Below are 18,573 nucleotides of genomic sequence, written 5' to 3'. Positions count from 1 at the left end.
TTGCTATAATCGAGTCAACTCTCCTTCTACTACGAGGATAGACCTATAAATACTCGACCTGACGCATAGATGGCGATTTTTTTGTAAAAAATTTGACGATATTACCAAGACCTAACCTTAAAAAGCTTAGGTCTAACGTTGGAGGATGCTACGTTGATTTACCCTTTTTTTTTTAACCGTTTTCAGTGATCTCTTTTCAAGGCGTTGTGAACATGGCAAAAATTGATCATAAATAAGTAATTCAATACGTTCATTTCAAAAATCTTAATTCTACTAACATCAAAGCGGAGTTAGATTTTGCTTTAGTGCTTCGTTAACAAACATAAAAAAATTGGGTGGCACATGTTAAACGGGGTCGTATCAGCTACCACGACGAACTCCGCAGCGGTCGACCCAATGAGGTGATGTCATCAGTTTTTTGGGATACACATAAGATAATTTTCATTGACTCCCTAAAGGAAGAGCTGTAAATAGAGAATATTACATAAACTTATTGCAGTATTCGATTGAAGAATTGAGGAAATAGCGACCGCATTTGGCGATAAAGAAAGCCTTGTTTCATCAAGACAACGCATCGGCCCACTTTTCTGTCATCGTAATGGCCAAAATCGATCAACTTTTTCCTCGTCCATCTTATTCGCCAGATTTAACCCCTCAGACTATTTAAAATGTTTCCTAACCACATCGTTTCGCTTGCTGCTGGTTTTGCCTCCGAGGACAAATTGAATGTCTAAACATGCGATTTGTGCTCTTTTAAATTGCGGAAAAGTGCAACTTTTCCTTCTTAAAGTTAACGCAAAAATAGTAACCGATTTTACAGCGTGACGTTACCAATTCTGCTGTAAGGATCAGAACCTTTCTTAAATTCTTATAGCTTTCAGCTGCAAGTCCGAAAGCACGTTTTTCGCACGGGAATCAGTTGGAAAAGTGTACTTCTCCGTAGATTTAAGAAAATGTGTAAACCTTATGAAGACCCGAAACATCCCACTCCTGAGGACTCCACGGGAAGCCCATTCGTTTACGTTTTTATATGGGTACTTTATCATAACATATCTCACGATGTCACTCTCATTACCAAAGATGCTGCGTATGGCGTCAGCCGTGACGTACGACGTCTTCTGACAGACAGAATGCCATTACGCGTGTCGCTGCGATCGCAGATAAGAACACCGAGGGTCGCAGGTCGTACTTTCTAAGCCACTCGCTGCGTTTTATGATATACGTGAGCTGATGCGGAAATTTCCTACATGTAGATGTCAATTAAGAAGATTTTTCATGGGAAAAATTTAGTGCCTGTAAAAGTTGAATCCCCTCCTGCCGGATCTATTAGCAAAAGTGTCAAATAGCAAAAAGTAGCTTCATTTGAAGCGTGCGTGACGCCGGAACGACAAAGGAAACGTTTTCAAATGAAATGGGAATAAAAAGGGATCCGATTCCGTCCCTTCAGATACAAGGGCTTTGTTTTTCGCAACGGGGGATTTGGAGCAGCACGAGTCGAGACTTAAAGCGAACTTAATAAATCAAGCAGTGTCACGTTTGTGACAGAAATCCAAGTTAGGATATTTTATTAGGAGACCGTTGGTGACGTTAAAGGGCGTGAAATACCTTAAAAAATACTACTTACGGAATGATTAATCATCTACGCAGGAAGATTTAGTTAAAGCTTTACGAAATTGGTGAATTTTTTATTCTGCGATTGTGCTAATAAACGAACGCAACAAGTATACAAACAGCATAACGGCGAATACGCTTATTTTACGTCTGTATGTGGAGAGGGGAGGCTAGGTAAGAACTGTCAAATTCATAAACCGTATCAAAAATGTTTGGCCAAAACCTTCAGCTGTCAATAATGATAGGAGAGTTACAAATGTGATAATATATGACATTAAATGACAGTGACAGCTTTGCCAAGTGATGACAGCTTTGACATATAAAAGAAAATTGACCAATATTCAACCGGACAATACATGAACAAGTGGTTTTTTGTTACCGTTTAAAGTTGTCCAAAAAACAAAATCATTCATTAATAAATCAGTGTTTTTCAATATAACACAATATGTACGTTGAGAGACAGTTGATTCAAAATAGGGAAACGTTTATAATTTTACAACTAACTTTTTCGCAACCTATTTAAAAAATGTATCGATTATTAATCCCTCTCATTAATATATTTGTTAAATAACTATTATATACATATTTTGTTGGCTACATTTGCGTTGTCAAATTTTAATAGGATAATATACAAAACTATAAAGAACTATTAACGTATCGCATCAAAAAATAACGGTTGACATTATGTCGGTCAATACTCCCGAACGGTATAATGGTGTTTTGCAATTTTCAGAACTTCAAAAAAATAATCATCATCAGGCTAATGGGATTAAAACCACCTCAGCAAAATCGCAACGTTTCGTACATTTACCCAACTTCAATTCAAACCAAAATATGCCGACCTTAGCAAAATCACCGTCTCTCTTTCTCCTTCTCTCTCTCTCTCTCTCGCACCCACACCTCCAATCCTCAGGCCCTCATGCCGTCATGTACGCTACCGCCAGTCTGAGCTCAGTTGCCGAGGCATCCGCTAGAGAGCGCCCCTATGCGACGCACCTATTGGACCGTGACAACTTCGAGGCACTTAGTGAAGGGCGGAGCCTGCGTTGACAACTGCGAAAGGGGCGTGACCCCGCCAGCATCCCTATTCAGAGATGCAAAGGAGTTTAGATGTGCCCCCTCTGTGTCGTTGGCGAAGTTTTAGTAGTGACAGTAGCCAGTTTAAGGTCTAGAGCGGGAGAGTGAGAGGTTATTTTTGTGACTTATGCGGACTTTTTTGGACGACGGGAGATTTGGGTTCGGTGCCTTGTAGTGACGGTTGTATTTTTAGCAAATTAGGTTGATTGAGGATATAGTATTGATTGCGATTTTCTTATGGTGAGTTGGTTTTGGATTACAGTCATTTTTAGCACTGATAACAGTAAAAATTGCAGTTTAATTAGGAATGGTTATTTATTGTTTTTTATATTATAAGTCCTAAAGAGAAAAAATCTCATTTATTGGCATACTATTATTATAAAAAATTTTAAACAACATACTCAAAGTCTTCTTTTCTCTTTTTAGCACAAGGGCCAACCTTGTGCTTTCTGAATAACGGAAGTTGATCCATTTTTTTATAAATTAGTTACCTATACCGGGTGACCCAAATCGAATGTATGGTAAAATTTTTGAGTTATCAGAGGTTCAAAGGTTTAAACATTATTATGGCGTAATGGAACTACGATTGTGCTAATGACAGACGTCACTTGTCATTAACAAATGGCCGCAATTAGTACCAAGTTTTGTTTTTTTCGTGGGAATGTATATTTTTTAATTCTACATCAATATCTGTTCGAAAGGATCTTTTCAACAATCTCTTTTACTTACACTTTTAGCGCAATTACCTACAAATTGAAATACTATGGTATTTATTTAAACTTTTTATTTTCCCCCTGTATATAATTGAATTTCCAAATTTGCCTAGGATAACTTTATTTTTTGAATAGGCACAACGAAATACCCCTGGCTACATGCCGATACACCGCTTTTTAACCAACACAAACTAATTTAATTTACTTTTCAACTTTACTGTTTAAAATCCACTAAAATGCTATTTTGAATGGGCACTTTTGCTTTTCATTTTATGAATGAAACGCATTGAGTTTGATGCAGACATTACTAACAGTAAAATGTTTTTTTTTTTTTTTGAAGAAATTAATTTACATATTTCGTTTGTTTACAATCATTTCTATGTAAAACAATATCAAAAAATTGCAAAATGCAAATTTTTGTTTTTTACAATAAATATTAGTGTTTCTTGTGGGTAATATTTTTGTTAAAACAAAAATGTAAAAAGTTAAATTTTCCTTTCTGACTAATGTGGCAAAATTGAAAAATTGCTTAAATTAATTTATCACAAAAATTATAAAATAATTCATATACCGGGGGCAAAAAAACAGTTTCAATGCCATAAAATGGGTGCATATGAGTAACTGACGTTCCAAAAGATCAACTATAACAGTTCAACGGAAAAGGTCTTTCGAGTAAATGTCATTTCGATTTAAGTAGCATACCTTGCATTTAAGAAAAACTTGATATTCATTGCGGCGAATCCTGAAGTGACAAATGACATTTGGCATTAACGATATCTTAATTCCATTGCATTATATTGACGTTCCAAATCTCTGTTTGCAATAATAACCGCGATCGAACTATATACACTAAATTTGGATCATCCGGTAACCTTAAATACACATAGGATAATGTTGTCATTAATTGGTAAATACTGCAAAATAGTACTTCTAATGAACACTTTTTGATTCAGTGTCATAGCCTGTGACTATCACATTTAAATGAATATGTCTATCTTTTGCTTTTACAAGAGCTTCGCCCTCTCCATAGCCACATAATTTTCAACTTTTTGGCTAAGTAGGGCCTACTACAGGTATCCCGGTAGATGTTAACGACGTTTCTGGTCAATTATTAATTTTCCTAATTAAATATATATATTTTTTAAATCTATGTATTAGCGATTTATCCATATTAATATGGTTAAAAAATTACATAAATTACCTCCAATTTAAATACATATAAAGTGCGCACAGGGTTGTTCCTTATATTTCGACAAGCAATTATAGAAATGAGCACGAATCTGAATATTTTAATGGAACGCCCTGCGACCTCGGTTGAAAATCGCCTAATTAGTACGCCCCTGATTTCAAATTTTTCAATAAAATTTATTTCGATTGAAAATTTGTTTACGTGAATTTTTTGTTTAAAATGTCGGAATTTTCAACTTGGCATTTAAAATTATTCATATTCTTGAAATTGGATTTGGGGTTGTGCCGCATAAGTAAACACAAAAATATGTCCCCTCATTCATTATGATCATGTGCCGTCAACCACTGATTTCATTGAGCGTCGACGCGTTACGATTTTGTTTGCGAGCGCCAACGTCAAAAAGATAAAACTGGTTTAACTTCGACGGCAGCCCACCGGCAGTTCAGCGACAACTTCACATCCGACGGCGTATTGGTACCATAAATGGGTCAATTAAATTTATTGATATTGGTACTTATGTTTCAGTGCAAAAGCTAATATCAAATCTGAGTCCAACTTCGAGTTCGTAAATGCGCCTCTAATATTGGGTTCTCCCAAAATTCTATATTGAAATCCGCGCTGGTTGGACGTTTCTTTATATAGGTAAGTTGGATTGTTGATTGAAGGCGCTTATCCGCTCTGATGATGCTTTGCGAAGGTTCGCGACAGTACTTGAAGATGGTCTATGAACAACTTTCCACAGCAGAAAGACGCTTTGCGTCACCTATCGATTGTTCGTACATTCTATGGCAAAAAGGAGCTTTCCATTACTTGCCGATTGCCTAGCAGATCGTTTCAGGAATTTTGAACAGCTTCATTTGAAAGAACGAACTAAGATTGTGCTAATAAAAATGCAATTTAATATAAAATAACAATGCATTGAGAGTCTAAGTTTCGTATAAAAAATTCTTCAGATGAACTTCGGGACATGATGGTGGATGCGCCCTGGTAATGTCTGCGATCTGTAAAGGATGATCATTGGGATCTTGGAAACGGTAAAAGATCAATTAATTTTGAATTTGAAAATTTGGCGTTAAACCGAAACGTTAGCAATATAACTTAATTAACTCGTTGTATGCGCATTTACAACACTTAACAAAACCTCTAACACTCTTCTCATTACTGCTACTCGTAGATACTTTGTAACATGGAATTTTGAAACAACTTATTTTTGCTCATTTATGATATATTGTAGGTTACCGCTCATTACTAAATAATTGAATAAATCACTGAAAATGACAATCGATCATTCCCAATGAAGTATTCTTGACACAGATCTATGGCTTCCTGTTATTATTTCCTTTGATTAGCTTTAATACACCTTATATATTATAATATACGTAGCTCCAACCTGGAACTTTTTTGAAGATACAATAACTTTCGAGTTATCACAGAAAATAATTATTAACGAAGTTTTTATCCAATATAATGTAAAACATGCGAATGAAAATTCAATTCAAGGCCCAATTTGCAGGTGAAGTATGTGTGAAAGTGTACAGGAAATTCGACGTAATTGAAAATTGCTCAATCCATCATACAAAAAAATTGAATAATTTAATTCAAGCTCTGATCAGCATCAAATTTCTAATATCTGACGTATTTGTGCTAATAATGACATAATTGTTGTTATTCTATAACTAGCATGGTTTATGCAAAACTGGCACTTAAGGTGTACGATCGACGCCCGCGGTCTCGTATATAAATTACTCCCAGGTCAATTTGCTAATTGTTAATTGTAATTGGTCTTTCGATAAAATTTATTGACTGAAGACAATGCCCGCCATCATGTACCAATTAATTCCGTGTTGACTTCAATGAAAATGGGTGAGGATTTATTGATCGCGCGGAATTCTTGGAAAAGTAATTGGAAGTTGCACTTTACATTCCGTGTGTAACATGGAATTTCTCGGCATACAATCCAACTTTTTGAATGTGGCACTATTATCGTGGTGATGCCGATAGTGAATCAATCAGTAAGATATGCAGACAATGGTTCCATTTCCATTGACCACTCTTCACTACCTGCGCGTAGGTACTCTATGATGCTCCGCATGTGGGAAACTAAATATAGTAGTTTAAGCGAATTTCCCTCAGTAGTCTAAAGAGTGCAAAACTCCAGAAGAACATCATTCTAACACGGTCTTCGTATGTTTTTATTCACATGAAATATTTTGATAAAGATGCACAATAACGTGTGTGGACAACGTTTCCAGGCCAAAAAATAGTTTCCACGATTGAACAAGATTATTAACTTCTTGATTGAATAAGATTCAATAATTAACCACCAATAAGCATCGAACTAGAACGAATTGCTTTTATTTCATCAGTTCTGAATCTACATTTTCAGTGAAACAGAAAAACGCAAAAAAACACAATTAAAGTTCATTGATCCAACTTGTCATTTCTTCTAGAAAAGCCCATGGCTATTGATGTCCATATTAATTTAAGCCAGCTGCGAACAAACCCAGAATTTCATAAATATTTTAAAACATGCGAAAACAGCTGTAGAGGGATAATTTCATTGGGCAATCCCCTTGTAAAGACGTCCCTGGTTTTTGATTTTCAAATCAAATTAAGTTTCGGACAACTTTTTCATTTTTCATTCGACCAACTTCAATTTTCCAGTTTCAAAGGCGTAGCAAAATGTAAAAAATTACAAAAAAACTCCTCTGCCAATTATTATCCTTTTAGGGACGCCCTTGGCCTTTCAGACTTCAATGAAATTAAGATTTTACTCACGGTTAAAGGAAGCGATTTTTTTCGTTTTTTTGGGGCCTGAACTTTTGAAGCAATTTTCAGGCTTTTAAGCTCGAAATTATAATGAATTCAAGCCTTTGAAAATTGCGCAAGATTTTGAAGATCATTTCCATAATCTCGAGAGCTTTCTAGGTTACTCAGTGTGTTTTAAAGCAAAATTGTTAAAGTTAGCAAGAAGGAAAGAAAGAATAATTTTACTTGCCGAGGTTACAAAAGTTTCAAGAGTCCCTCTCTGGAATTCGAAACTCTGAACGTTTTTCCATATTTCATTGATTAAAAAAAAAAAAATACCTCTGATAGAATATTTTTGAGTAATTGCAGCACAACTAAATCCTTCAAAAAAATTTAACCCACGTGAAGGTGTTTGAAATTAAACAGAACATTTTTGAATCTCGATTCGAGAATTTCCAAGAGTACTCACGTCCCAATTAGTATCGCGAGGGATTCCCCTAAATCCTGCAGGGGATGTTTCGACGTTCATCAGACAGTTCTATCTCCTTATATAAATCCTTTATATTCGAAATTATCAGTTCTAAATATGAAATTTCTGAGGGTTCTCATAAATGTGCAGTAAACTTGAGAGGGTTTGCTGAGACTCTCGCATGATCCTATTTTTAGATTCTTGCTGGGTGACGGATCTTTATTAGAGATACAATGCCATGGGTTGCAAATGCATAAGGGCAGATGAAAGTTAACAAAATCCTGTTGTAATGAAACAATTACAAAATTTCCTAACCGTACTAAGTATGAAACGACTACCGTGTCGTCTAGCCGAAAAGCGGGCGCCAAAGTCGGAAGTAGACCTACACCAGCAGACCGTTTCTAGCCGTTTAAGGTCGTAATTTCACCCAACATTACGATTCGTTAAAACCATCATTATCCGACGATTATACTGATCAATTAATTCGTCGCATTTTTATAGACTTACGCGCACCAACTTCCTTCCTAAAACCAAAGAAAATAGGAGCTCTGTTAGTCTGCATTTAATGTCGGGCGCATCAAGTACTTCAATGTTTCTTTTGCAGATTTTCAATCCGATCGCCGATAGTATGCTGAAAGATCGGGAGTCCATCGACCATGGACCCACCTCCCCGTGCTCCAGCATGGGGGGATCTTCTTTGGGGGAGGCTTCTTCGTGTGCAGGCTGCGGGGGCAGGATACAAGACCGCTACTACCTATTAGCAGTGGATAGGCAGTGGCACGCCTGTTGTCTTAAGTGTAGTGAATGTAAACTACCCTTGGACTCTGAGTTGACTTGTTTCGCGAGGGATGGGAATATTTATTGTAAAGAAGATTATTACAGGTAAGTGGCTTTTGACGCCGAATGTGGAACGAGGGGAAACTGTCACGTGAATACTTTCCATATTACCACATTGCATTTAGACGTTATTTAGGGATAAAAAAGGACCATTCTTTTTCAGTTTGTCAGCCTCTTGGGCGACATTCGCTCTTGGTATTCAAGTCAAAATTGTTATCCGACGTTTTGAAGTATTTGGAATATTTGCAATCCCCCAAATTGTGGCGCCAATAGCATTTAGAGGATCTTTCACGAAAATAAGAAAACCCTGGAAAAATCAGAACGTTGCCTTCTTTTTGGCCTTTCTGGCCCGCCCCTGTTTTCTGATGGATTTTTTTCTGTGGTAAACCCCAAGAGCGAATGGTTACCGCTTTCTGCAGTTTATCCATCTTCTCGCATTTTTTGTTTTTCATAATTTGAACATATCCTGAAGTGGTGGTCGGAGCCAGGCAGAATTATTCAAATTTTGAATGCTTCACGGAGGTCAAAAAATGAAAGGAAAGCGCATGATCTTCCACGGGGGGTAGCCCCTAAGCATCTAGCTTTAATCGAAAAAAAATTGGAACTTGAGGTAACTGAAATCGGAGGAGTACTGCAGTATCTGCAGTAGTTGAAGGTTATTTTCCAATATGTCGACGCATTCATCGGCATTTTTCGCAGGTGTACGTTTTGAAGGACACTTATTTGATAATTTGCTCAACGTATTTTCGTGAGAAAATTTATTATTTCTACGTTCTTCGTTGCGTAACGTTCCTCTAAAGATGGCATTTCCGAGAATAAACGTACAACTGCATGTTATCTGATAATTCTCCTGATACGATCGATAAATCTTCAAAAACCCTTCAGTGAAATGACACCATCACCATTTGGCAGGGCCCGATTCAAATAAATTATTTAAGCGGAATTAGTTACCTCTCCCTTTGGGTTACATAACGAAATAATGAGGCCGGACATTCTTTCCTATTAAAATTCCGGTGGCGTTCCACAAACAAAAACAAAACCAAAAACGTTACTATTGTCAAATTAATTGGACTATTTTGAGAATATCCCATTTCTTTGGGGCTTTTATTGCATCTGCGCTGCTTTATGTTCTTCTCAGTTGTGGGAATGTGCATCTGCTGCCTCCGATGTGTGCCCACGAGTTCCTCATTACTTTTGTTTTATGCTTTAGTGGGTGAATGAGCAATTTTTTTGTTTTTTTTTAACTTCAACTCAAGCAAAAACCTGTCTGTTAAAATTAACTACAGCCGGGTATCAAGGCTTCATCGAAGTTAAAGCTAACACACACGACAACGTTTCATATCGTAGTTATTCATTCCGTCGCAAATGAAAACAAATTTGTGGGAAACACGCATCTGCGTCCGACTTGTGACTGACTAACTTTGTGTGGGTTGATATGCTTGTCAGTTCATATAACCGGTGATTTTGCTTATCACAACGTTATATCAGAACTGTTTTATAAGGCGGAAGTACGTAGGTACTTGTTTAAGAAAATTTGTGTTTACATACAGTGAGGCGTGTAAACGTAATGAGGATAAACACATCTTCGGGACCTTCAGGGCATGACAAATATTTGATCGATTGATAGGAAAGCATTAAAGCTCTTCTCATAATCGACGTTATAGACGGCAATTTTCTTGAGCTATTGGGAACAGCATCGCTCACAGTTCCACAACTGACTCGGTTTGTGTAGTGATTCTTCTATTTTGCGCTTTCCGCAATTTTGGACACGCTCCCACGGTTTCTGTCGAACTGTGCAATTACTGGGTGCACATTGAGCAGGGATCCCACGAACCGGCGAAGCTCGCACGTCGTGGATTGCCAGCCTTAAAAGCTCACGGAGTACTCTTCCGAACGCTTGGGCTTCAATTTGAAATGTCACGGCTGGTGGTTACTTTTGAGCATTTAACTTCTTCTTGAAAGATTTTACGCAGCTTTCTTCCAAATGTTTCGATTTTTTAGCTTAAAAAATATTTTCTTCCTTACTTCCTAAACATCTAGGTGGAGAGATCTTGCAATTCTTTCCGCGCCGACCTAAGTTGGCCTACTCTACACGCTGATAAAACATGGATCAGCTCTAATAAAACGTAGACCGCGCCCTTGCCTGCTGGTAACCCAGAGATCTCAGTTTTAACCCGAAACTCACATTGAGCCGTCCCAGAAACTCACTTTAAATCGTCCCGGAAACCGCTTATCAGTGAACTTTTTTCTGTATTATTCAACGTCTTTCCAGGAGGTGGTTCAAAAACCTCCGAAGGCTGCCGTAGATGTCGAGCCTATCGCGCGGATGTCGCGTGGGATGCCGACTTTAGGGTCTAACAGCTTATTTATAAGCGTAGTTTTATCTCCAGGGATTTCTGGGAGAGTTAGCACTTGACTGTGGGTTTTTATTGAGTTTTCCAATGAGTTTTCAATTTCGTTCGAGGGTTTTTCGGTTCTTCGTATTTATAGAAGCATTAGTATTTTGAGCAACTACAAATAATTTGAAATTTTATCCTTTGAAACGAGCAAACGTTAAATATTGTAGTTTTCCTCTTAACTTTTAGTGCAGTTTTGGTTATATTTTTCGATTCGATTCAATTTTCGGCGTCATTTTCCAAGTACGCCTATGTAGGCGTTTACGGGCCTTCTGCTTCATTTTCAAAGTCTCAACATTGGGACAAACATTTTCGAGACTGTTACAGTTCCCAGTTCAAAATTACCCACGATTTCTAAACTACTTGCTAGAAAAATCAATATCTTTTGTTCACAGAAACTGTCTGAATGCGAACTTTGGCCTTACATTAAGCCCGACGTCAAAGCAGACATCCAGTTTTTTTTGTTCGATATCTCAGAATTAGTGATTTGCAAAGGAATTTCGGTAACAATGAATATCAATTTCTACTAATTGGCTGTCTCCCGAATTTTTGCACCCGATGGCATTCCGGCCCTCCTTTCGCCCAATTTATTTGTTTTTCTTTTTCCTCTAAGACATCCGATTTTGGTAGATCCGAAGGTTTCAATTAATTAGGACGGGCCAAATTTATGGGCCTCATACGCAGATCTGGTTTTTATCTTTGTGAGAATTATGGTCCTTGTCTTCACTCCACGGAATTATAATGCGGCCATATATTTCCCATCCACGAAAAAAAAAAAAGGTGGTGAAGCAGGATATATTTAGATTTAGACGAAGAGCATATAAAGCGAATGCAATCAATGTTGCGGGAAAATGGATTGATCCATAAGGCGTTTTTTTTAATTGCCCCCTTTCCAGGTCGAGTAAAACGAGCTCCAAAACCCCTGGTTAACCCTCACCTGATGGCACATGTTTAATTGCCTCATTTATTCCCAATACATTCTAAAACAGTGTAATTAATCAGCAATTTATAAGGGTACTTGCAAGTTGCAAACAGCGTATCCCAGACAAGCAGGCAGTTCTTCAATTTGTTTTTATTACGTCCCTGTTGATGGCAGCTTATCGGACTCAACAGAAAAACTATATTTAACGAGTACGTATATCCGCAGTAATAATTACAAAAAATTGAGAAAAATGTGTACTTAATTGTGTCAGATTATGTAATTTCGTAGGCCGGCTGCAACGTGCAACTGCACGCATACAAATCCCTCATAATCCCCGCAAAAAATGCTTCATTAATGAAGTTCTTAATAAGTTTTGATCGGCTTAATAATAATAATAGGCTTCAGGCAGCTAGATATGTTTTTCAATTAAAACAAGAAAGGATTTCTACATTTTTCATTCCGAAACCTTGATTTTACAGGATGTTTGCGGTAACAAGGTGCGGCAAATGTCAAACAGGCATATCTGCCAACGAGCTAGTAATGAGGGCCAGAGATTTGGTTTATCACCTAAACTGTTTTTCCTGTAACCTCTGTCAAATACCTCTCTCCAAGGGCGACCATTTCGGTTTGAGGGACGGAGTGATATACTGCAGGTAATTTCCATCTTTGAAAAAAAAAATTCTATGGCTAAAGCTCCAACCAACAGGCCCCATTACGAAATCATGGACTCCTTCGACCCTCACGACACACCCATTTACTCAGGGGGTGAATCTCCAGGATATTACCCCCCCAACACTCCACCTCAAAGTCACAAAGGGAGGCCCAGGAAGAGGAAACCTGCCGTTGATGACTCGTCCTGTGGTGATATTCCTGTGGGTATGAGGATGGCAGCTGCTACTTTAGGTAGGTAAAGATGGTTTAGTTGTTATCATTTGCCTAGCAGCCTGCGGCAATGTGTGCGACAAAGCAGCTTTACCGTCCGCATTTAAGAGCTGTATTAGAAATTTTTCAAAAATCGCCGAAGAACTTCAATTTTTCGAATTCTCTGATCAACTCAGTCGACGTTAAATGGTGCTTTTCAGTAGCGTACCGAAAATTGAAGAATTTGTTAGAGATCTTGAGACAAAGTTAAAACGAGTTGTTTCAATTGATCGATTCTCGTTGGACGCGCCTTAAAGTTGGTAACGTTCCTCGATTTTTCAATTTTTCGGATGTTTTCATTGGCGAATTAAAACTCAGCAATCTCTTAGAAATTCATAAATTCTGAGACGAGATATTGTCTTCATCGGTTGACTGTCTCGGAAGTGCCCCTGTATTTAGCCTCTAGTCTTGTGTCGATTGAGAAAGTCTTACTTCGCTCATTGGTCAACAATATCGGGACCCAAGTTACAATATCCAGCATGATCGGGAAGGACTATCTCATCAGTATCAAATTTACCGTACGTTAAGTCGGCATGACCTAAGAAAATCATTTCCCGAGATTTTTGCGTACTCAAGATAAGCAGAACTTCGATTAAGCTCATCTTCATCGTTGTTCCGTCGTTCTTTCCACATTCAGTTGGCTTTTCTTAGATCGTTGGTATTTTCGAAATTGCCTAAAATTGCGATGTTGAAAACGTTTTAGGCAACATATCTACAATATTATACATAATAAAAGAATAGTTTCTGCTTCTGCCCTAAAGGTCCGTTCATTGTTATCGAGAATGGATAGAAAACAAAGCATCCAAGCCACTGGAGGAGTGCAGACAAGCAAAACCCTCGAATTTCCAACCCCAATGATCGCGTTCACCCTTCCTCCCTTCACCACCTTAATTCACAACACACTCACACGGTTGTCCATATACGTCCGCTTTCGATACCTTGTTACAAAAGTGAAGCAGTGCATTTGTAAACAATGGCATTGTACCTCTTAGTATTGTCCCGACGTTTTTCTTCTAATGAGCAAATACAATATATTTTCTACGTTTGTTTCGCTCATTGTTTCGTGCCTTTTTTGTACGTACGGTCCTCAACAACAAAACTACGTATTGTGCACTTTCGGTATTATTATGGACATGTCATGATATGTTTACGTATTGGGGCCGCGCTCAATCGATTCCGAACAATTCCTCTCACCGTTTCTAAGATACATTCGAAAATTTCGTCTAATTGACCGCAGATGTCACTAGTACATAAATGATTATCGTAGCCGACGATAGGTCTACCTTAACAGAAATTCCTGAGCGGCCATAACGTTTTTAACCAATGGGCTACCGGATGGGACTTATCCAATAAGGATCTAAGGACACTTTTCAACTGTCAACTGTTTCGGTTTGGCCACCCACCGAACCAACGACCCAATAAATTACAAGTCGATATAGGATCGATACTCGGGTTAGCCAACCATTACGTAGTTGCCAAATTGTCTTATTTTCGTCAAAGCTCAATTAATTACTCACATTAACGACCTACGCCTCACTTTCAATTAAGCACAGAAAATCTACGCAGCACCGTCTCCTAAAAGGGTTTCCTAGATGGCAGGAATGAGGTTTAACCTAAGGGCACCTTTGAAATGGCAACGCTGCCTTAGTCGTGAACAGAATTAAAAAATAAAATCCTTAAAGTTGGTTCTTGTTGGTCCGGGTTCTGGGAGCCCGATTCTGCTCTTAAAGTGCCGACAATAAATTTAAACAAATCGATGCATTCGAAATGAGAATCGAAAATCGTCACCACCTCAGCTTTTTTTTTTATAAATGGGGATCTAAAGCTGTGTGTACATGACCTATAGAGATCTCGGACGACTACCTAATTAATCAGTCTAAGTACTGGCTTGAAAGGAGGGTGAGGAAAGGCAAAATGGCAGACGGGCCGATTAGATGAAATTAGGAAGTAGTTAAGAGACCCGAAGACACACACAAATCTCCATTAATTATTCTGCGAAATCGTGCAGAAACACCTAATAAATCTACCATTGTGGTTGTGCAGAAAATGGCAACGTCGCGTTTGGCATTTGTTTTTTTTAGTCATTATGCAGCTTCTGACGGGAATGCATAGGTACCTGTGTGATCAACATTGCCAAATTGTTCACGAAATCTACATCTAGAAAATGCTATTTAAATACTCATTTGCAAACGCATTTTTAGCTCAAGAAATATAGAGTTGCACTCAGTTCCCGTAAAATTGATGCCCCTGCCATTCGTTATCAGTACTGAAATGAGCATCACATATAACCGCTTTGCAGAATATTTAGTAATCTTTACTAAAACCGCTCCTGAAATACTGGATGCTCATATACAGGGTGTCTCCGAAAAGCCTGCATAAAATTCTATTACAGATTTCTGGAAAGTAAACATGACGATTTAGTTCAATTTATCTTAGCCCAAAAGTGGACGGTTTTCGAGGCACGAGACATCAAAGTGAAGTTTAAAAAAAGAAAAAAATTGATTACTTCATTTGCAATGTTACTATCTATCTAAAACGTCCCATCTGAAAGTTGTAAGGGGCAAGAAGTCAGAATCCGCCTACAGTTTGCGATACACCTGTAGAAAGCTCTGTCAGCGCTAATGGGGCTGTCAGCCCTTTTTAAACGAGCATAATTGTTTCTATCCCAAGGGCATAAAATTTATTTATGACTAAATTCGTGTTTTCCTACCTGTTTTATGAAAAAAAAAGCTATCTTGGTGCAAGTCTCTGCAGGCATCCCTTATCAACATATTTGCAAGGTGATGTTTGGCGCATGTCTTGAAAATAACTTTAAACTGCCTGTATATTCGTCCAGTTGAAAAGAAAAAAATAAAAACATTCGATTAGCCTTCAATTCGTAATCGTTTTTTAAATTTCCATGTTTTTATTAAAGTTAAACTCGCCCGCTTTTGAATCGGGCCAAATTGGGTTAAATCGGCATGTTTTCGCCTCAGAAATGTGTGTTAGGATTTTGTACAGAATTTTTAGAGACACCCCGTCAATGACCGTTCCGGGACTTTTGAAAGACCTTGTATACATTATATAACAGTAATAAAACAAAACACCTACATCATTGGGTTTTAAAACACGTATAAAGGCGCTATAAGAGAAGCTAGAAGAAATACTCTGGGATTGCCCGGATTTCCGTGCCGAGCGATATTTTTCTAGTCTGAATTACATCACTCAAAATTCGAATGATATTTTGAATGGTTTTATTGAAAAATTCGCAAGTTGGGAAAAATATATCTGCCCCATTGAAATTTACAGTCACATAAAGCACAACTGTAGAAAAAGTTAGAAATTTTTAGTCGTGTCTTAACAGACTTTTAGCCAGTTTCCTTAAATATCGACTTGATGAAAAATACTTAAGTCGTCTAAATTTAAAGTTACATAAATGAGAAATGTACAGAAGAAGTTCAGGAAAAATTGTGGTTTTTGGTAAATTTCCTGCAAAAGCAACTAAATTTTTCATACCATTTTTCTCGTCATTTTCCAATATGCCCCTGCTTTGAATGAGTTAAACTACCTGTTTCGATCGATACAGAAACAACTTTCAACACTTAATAAACAAAATTGCATTTATTTTTAATTCCAGTTTTCATGAAAACCAGGGGCTCGACGTTTTGATCAGTAAATCTTTCTAAAAACCAATGGCGTGCTTAGTGTCTTAACACTTTCACGAGCTGTCCAAATGCAGTAAGCTAAAATCTTACTTTGCGAGTAATAAACCGATGAAGTTTTTGTGTACAGAAATTAAGAGTAATATCCCAGTACCAGTTCGCTTTATTTAAATATTTAACCAAATGGAAATTTATAACGTGGAGTTGTTAATTCTGTTTAAACACTAGAACAAATTAAAAAATCTGAATTCCGGCACCTTCCCAGAGCTAACAAAGTCCGTCGACCATTACTATTAAAAGCCCCATAATTCTTCCGTTTCCATCTACGTTAGATAAAATAGTTGAGATAATGGGAAAATAAAATCGAGGCAGCAATAACCAAAAACCGTTTTGTATATATGTATGTCCGGCAGCACCTGTCATTTGAAGTCACTCGGACAGGCTACCGCTTTATCTTATATTAGAATGGACGTGTCACCTTTTAAACGAACTATTTCTAGTATTTAGATAAAGAGCGTCAGCTTGTGTTTGTATTTTACAAGACCTCTTCAGGGGTTTTAACCATAATTTGCGGTAATATTATTGAAGTGAGCATCGATCAATATCGAAGATACCCAAGCACATAAGGGCGCCAGTGTGTGTTTACCACTTAAACACGTCTATCAGATATGGAAAAATAGACAACGATGTACGGTCCACTTGAAGGGATAAGCCTTCGCCAGTGGGCTGAAGGGCCCTCGAGCGACTGCTGGGATTTTCAGCAAATATCATTAATTCCGGGCTTTAAATGTTTTATTTTTGGCTTTAATTTTACATATCATGTGCTCAGACTTTTATGCGCTTGCTAAATTTTTCAGAAATGCTCCATCAAGGTGATTTATCTTCCTCAATGGAGTCGCTTTCGTATGACTCGTCAGTGACCTCTCCGGCCTCAAGTAACGGACACCACTCGCAGAGAACCAAGAGGTAAAAAACATTTTCTCATTTACTAAGATAAATACATAACAGTTTTTTATCTAAGAATGAGAACCTCGTTCAAGCATCACCAGCTGCGCACCATGAAAACCTACTTCGCCATCAACCAAAATCCAGACGCCAAAGATCTGAAGCAACTGGCTCAGAAAACTGGCCTCTCCAAGAGGGTTCTTCAGGTAAATTACCGAATTAATAATTGAGAGTTGTCGACTAGATTGTTTTGTCTAGGTCTGGTTCCAAAATGCCAGGGCTAAATGGCGCAGGAATCTAATGAGGCAGGAAGGTTCGCAGGGCAACAATAACAACAACATTCAGTCGAGCGGTCCCAATGGATCTCCTGGTGGATCTACCATCATTGACAGCTCCATTTCGCATCAAAGCTTGGATGATTTGCACCATCATTTGCATAATCAGAATTCGCAAAATCTTACCTTTAGCGATATCTATTAATGATTCAGTTTGCTTCTAATGCACTCATCTTTAGTAAGTACGTTGAAAAGTGCTTACATTCACTAAATCCATATCCATACTAAAGTTCCTTAGGACATTTGCTAATATAGCGCATGTACAAATTTTATAATGTTAATTATAGCAGTTTCACCTAAAGTAAAAAGCGTTTCTTTCCTTGGTTTTTCGAATTAAGTATCGTTAAAATAATCCATCAGTTATGTGTATGTGTTCATTTTGTGCAATGTGATTTTGAGGTTTTTACCTTTAGTGATCACCAGTATAGATTTAGGGTTTCCCGACTTCGTCGACGTTTTCCATTTGTACAATAGCAGATTTGTTATAGGAAGAAATGTATAGAGTTTAGGCTAATTTATTTTCTTTTGTAAATAACATATAAATGACATATTATTGCATATTTCACATGCGTTTCATTGAGTTTGACCTGTACGGTGTCCATAAAATAAGTTTCCTAACAACTTTGGCGCATCTGTTGGGATATTTACCGAATCACGCCACTCTTCAAATAAATTTAAATTAGAACTGATGCAGTTTTTGCTCCGGACTTCAAATATTCTCAAAATCTCCGACCTCTCCTTAGTAATGGCCATTCGCTTTTATTATTGA

General features: G+C 37.7%; 1 protein-coding gene across 1 annotated transcript; it reads left to right on the top strand.

The window, feature by feature from the left end:
• The first annotated feature begins 2,650 nt into the window (after positions 1-2,650).
• LOC136346186 (LIM/homeobox protein Lhx2-like) lies at positions 2,651-18,367 on the top strand. Its single transcript, XM_066295124.1, has 7 exons — positions 2,651-2,928; positions 8,412-8,689; positions 12,442-12,615; positions 12,669-12,865; positions 17,382-17,490; positions 17,546-17,675; positions 17,728-18,367. The coding sequence occupies exons 1-7, from the start codon at positions 2,926-2,928 to the stop codon at positions 17,947-17,949; spliced, it is 1,113 nt and encodes a 370-aa protein (XP_066151221.1). The 5' UTR covers positions 2,651-2,925; the 3' UTR covers positions 17,950-18,367.
• Positions 18,368-18,573: the final 206 nt, after the last annotated feature.

This window comes from Euwallacea fornicatus, chromosome 22 (genome assembly GCF_040115645.1).
Source record: "Euwallacea fornicatus isolate EFF26 chromosome 22, ASM4011564v1, whole genome shotgun sequence".
Classification (NCBI taxonomy): domain Eukaryota; kingdom Metazoa; phylum Arthropoda; class Insecta; order Coleoptera; family Curculionidae; genus Euwallacea; species Euwallacea fornicatus.
Note: the sequence above shows the minus strand (reverse complement) of the source record. Positions and strands in the feature narration are given on the sequence as shown.